Genomic DNA, 3,051 nt, shown 5'->3' on the forward strand with positions numbered 1-3,051 from the left:
CCGGAGAGCGTCTGAGGCAGGAATGTCGGGGCTCTGGGCTTGTCCCCACTGGGCTGGGGTTGTGTGGGGTCCCTCACTCTCTCTGTGATGCCACAGCTCCAGCAGCTCTGAGGAGACTCAGCTCTTCCACATCCCCCGGGTCACCTCCCTGAAGCTGTAGGACCCCCTTGGGTGAGTCACCCCTTAATTCCTTGGTGCCAGGGCAGAGGTTTGGGGGAAGCCCTGCTCTGGTGCATGCGCCGCCATCCTCCTCCTGTCCCGGAGCCAGGCCCTCTCGACAACTGGGGGCTCCAGGGGGGCAGTCAGGCGCTGGGACTTGGTGGGGTCTGAGTGTGGGGTCTGGCCCACCCAGCAGTGGCACCGACAGGCCCTGGCACGTACCCCATCCCTCTCACTCACCTCCTTCCTTTTGAATCCACGACAGGGTTGCTGGCTGCAAGGTGATGCTGGGCTGCCTGCCGCCTTCCGCCTTGACTTGGCCTGGACCAGAGGATCCCGCCGCTCTTGCCCCCGGAGCCCAGGCCAGCGTCCAGGCCTGGACTGTCCCCCACATCCAGCTTTCCACCCCCGTCTGCGCACGACCCCCTTATTCATTCTCAAAAGCTCAATTGCTGCTGAGCTAGAGCCCTCAGGTTCTTCCAGGCGTCCCTCCCCCTCCTCTTAGCAGGTCAGCACTGAGAAGACCCTTTCTCAGCACCTTGGGTGGGACAGAAGCCCTGCCCACCCCCTCTGTCATCAATCACCCCTCTCCCTGCACATGCCCCCCCAACGATCCCCTCCTCAGTCACATGTTACATCCTCCCCCTAGGGAAGCTCGTTCCACTTTGTCCTTTCCTTAGCTTATCCCACCACCTTGCTGGACCCAGGGACCCCTCTGCCTGACCAAACTAATCAGGTAAAGCCATTGAGCAGGCCAGGGCCACATGGCCAGTACTGGGCTGGCTGCCTCATGGCTTCTGAGCCCACTGCTGTCTGGAGACTTGTACCCTCCACAAGCCCCGGCCTGGATTTCCTGGCCCCCCAGCCTGTGTAAAGCCAGAGCCCGCTGCCTGCATCCTTGTTTGGAAACAGTACTGTTCCAAGCAACTCTCCGAGTATTTGTTTCCGGGGAAGGAACCTGGGACCTGGGCCAGAGCAGGGCTGCCCCCTTGGCTCCCCAGGAGGTAGCTCTTTGACAGCCCCCACCCAGCTTCCCCAGCAGGACCTGGTGGTCACAACAGGGTTTTGCACTGTGGCCCTTGCTCCTTCTGTGCATGTGGCCTGGGGACACCCTGGTCCACCCTATGCTCTCTTTGTATGCTGAGCCCCGGGTTCCAGAAGAAGGGACGAGGAAGCGGAAAGAGGAGGAGAGATAGGTTCCCTGAGCCAAGCAAGTGCTCTCACTTCCTAAGCCTTGGCTTTGGGTCCGGAACACTAGGTCTCCCAGGTGAGGGCCCTGTAAGCGGTCAGTGTTTAACAAGTGTGGAGAGGAGAACCCAAGGCCTCCTCTGGTCACAGGCATCAGGGATTCCCCCAGCAGTCAGCAGGTGGGCAGGGGCCCACTCCAGGAGCAGGCAGACCCGGGTCCATGTGCTCGTTCTAACGCTTGTCAGTGGGGGCACCTCAAACATGTTACATGGAGGTCCTGGGCCTCAGTTGCTCCATGTTTAAAATGGGAGCAGAGTCATAGCCTCCTCATAGGGCTGGGGAAGATGTGACAATGTGTGGAAAGCCCTTGGCAGGGGCCTGGCACAAAACACATGCTCAAATGCTGCTATGTTTTGCCATGACTGAATCAGGGACAGAGCTGGGTCTGGACAGGAGCAAGGGAAGAGGGAGGTGGGCCCCTGTGCAAAGGCACTTTAAGACTGTGGTCTGCTGAGTTTCGGGATTGTCTGTGTTTAATTGCATCTTAAAACCAACAACGTTGGTATTAGGAAGTAGCATGGTGCATACACAATGTATTGTCACTGTTGTAAGCACACTCACACAAACATCCCAGAATGTAGCACAATCGCCTCTTTTTGGCTCTTCCCAGAGTTTTTTTCCCCCCTCATTTCTTATCTGTTGCCTCGTGCAGGGGAAATGTAGCCCCTGTGTTTTAAGAATGAAATAGATGGGATAAAAAAAGAAACAAACTATTAAAAAGTAACTCCCAGCTCTCTATCAAAATTGCCTATCTTATCTTTGATATATTTGAGCATATTAAGCATAGTTATTTTGAAGTTCAGTAACTCCCTAACATGGAGCCTTCATGAGTCTGTTTCTAGTGTCTGTTGTTTCTCTTGTTTTTTGCTAGTTTTGTATTGTGTCCTCACATGCTTGGTGATTTTTGGTTGAGTACCACATATTACATCTGAAACTTAGAGAAATAATTTGAGGTAGGATAAAGTTTTCTTCCCCCACGAGGGTTATGTTTACATCTGGCAGGTGGCCTGGGATTTAGCAAACCAGGATGGCTTTCTACTTTCTGGGGCTGAAATGACTTGCAGTCCCTCGGAGGGCTGACCTGTTTCCATTCGTATTCTGGGAGTGAAGCTCTCTGGAGTCCCAACCCAAGACATGCAAGGTTTGCCAGGCACCCCTTCTCGTGGTGGGGCTTTTACCTCCTTCGCCCCAGAGGCTAACAGCTCTGCTCAGCAGCTCACTGTATCTTTTAGGACCAGCGGGACCCTAGAGAGAAAGTAGCTCCAGATGCCAGGCACACGTCTCTGGGTTCCTTCCTTTCCCTGATCTTGGCCCTGTGATTCCTTACTGCCTTGTTTGGCCCTCAATACCCCAAATCAGACTAAAACTATATCGGAGCAGCTTTTAAGTTGACCTCAGTTGGGGATTTAGTCCACATGTCCTAGTCCACCATGATCAGAAGTAGCAATCCTGAAAAAGTAGATGTGACTTCCCCTGTGAATTGGGAAAAGCCTGTTGCTGTTTGAACTTGGTGTCCAGAACCCTTGCCCCAGCCATTCAAACACTTAGTTGTAAGCACACTCACACTCACATCCCAGAATGTAGCACAATGGCCTCTTTTTGGTTTTCCCTGAGAGTTTTTTTTCCCTCCTCATTTCTTATCTG

General features: G+C 53.9%; 1 protein-coding gene across 1 annotated transcript in view; it reads left to right on the plus strand.

Moving 5' to 3' along the window:
• PROM2 (prominin 2) overlaps positions 1–2,151 on the plus strand; it is a gene marked incomplete at its 5' end in the record, with an annotated part of 14,610 nt that extends 12,459 nt beyond the window's left edge. The window contains 2 exons of the mRNA XM_005860464.2: positions 97–171; positions 425–2,151. Of these exons, the coding sequence (XP_005860526.1) occupies positions 97–160 (64 nt within the window). The remainder of the gene's footprint in view (positions 1–96; positions 172–424) is intronic.
• Between the last annotated feature and the right edge of the window lie 900 nt (positions 2,152–3,051).

This window comes from Myotis brandtii, unplaced genomic scaffold (genome assembly GCF_000412655.1).
Source record: "Myotis brandtii unplaced genomic scaffold, ASM41265v1 scaffold1347, whole genome shotgun sequence".
Taxonomy (NCBI): Eukaryota; Metazoa; Chordata; class Mammalia; order Chiroptera; family Vespertilionidae; genus Myotis; species Myotis brandtii.